This window comes from Gregarina niphandrodes, assembly GCF_000223845.1.
Source record: "Gregarina niphandrodes unplaced genomic scaffold scaffold00816, whole genome shotgun sequence".
NCBI lineage: Eukaryota > Apicomplexa > Conoidasida > Eugregarinorida > Gregarinidae > Gregarina > Gregarina niphandrodes.
This window is the reverse complement of record NW_011646088.1, coordinates 1-703: the sequence shown is the minus strand read 5'-3', so window position 1 is coordinate 703 and position 703 is coordinate 1. Positions and strand designations below refer to the sequence as shown.

General features: G+C 60.6%; 1 protein-coding gene across 1 annotated transcript; it reads left to right on the top strand.

The window, feature by feature from the left end:
* Positions 1-133: 133 nt before the first annotated feature.
* GNI_241720 (hypothetical protein) lies at positions 134-523 on the top strand (the record flags this gene model as incomplete). The annotated part of the gene is made up of 1 exon (XM_011136412.1): positions 134-523. A coding segment is annotated over one exon (390 nt), but the record flags the coding sequence as incomplete, so codon positions are not given.
* Between the last annotated feature and the right edge of the window lie 180 nt (positions 524-703).

Sequence of the window (703 nt, the reverse complement as noted above, 5' to 3'; positions counted from 1 at the left end):
GAGGGTGGCCGAGTTCCGGAAGATTCTGGAGGACTATTCGGCTGAGGCTTTTTGCGTGGGTGGGCAAGTGCCGTTGCGGAAGAAGTTTTCGAAGATCGTGTGCTGGCCGGCTGTAGCTGAGGTTGCAGCTAAGTCCCCGGCAACCGAGGGCCGTTCAAGTCCATGGGTGATAAACCTGCTAGAATGCACAGAGAAGGTGCTGGCGGGGCTGCAGTCAGCGGGGTCGCCATCGCCATTCGGGCGGGGGTCGGAGAAAGTGTTCGACGAACGTGTGCGCAAGGCCGTTGAGTTCCCGGCGGAACGGATGGCGTCGCAGTTTGTACCGGTCTTCAACGCGGAGTTCTGCAGCAGGATCCAACGGCTACTGGGTGGCCGCAGTTTCTTCCTCCAGCCACACAAACTGAACGTATACGGCGAAGGCGCACACTTCGCCAAGCACAAGGACACCATCCGTGACCCGCGCATGGTCGCCTCAGTCGTCGTCTGCTGCCCCACGAGCTTTGAAGGGGGCGTGCTCTCACTCGTAGACAACCGTGGCATTCAAATCGACTTCGACTGGAGCCAGTCCGCCCTTGCGCCTGAAAACAACCCCGACAGAGGCAGCGCCGACGCAGGCGGCACCGACCAGGTCATGAACTGGGCCTGCTTCTTCTGTGACGTGGACCACGAAGTCTCGCCGGTCACAAAGGGCACCAGGTTGACA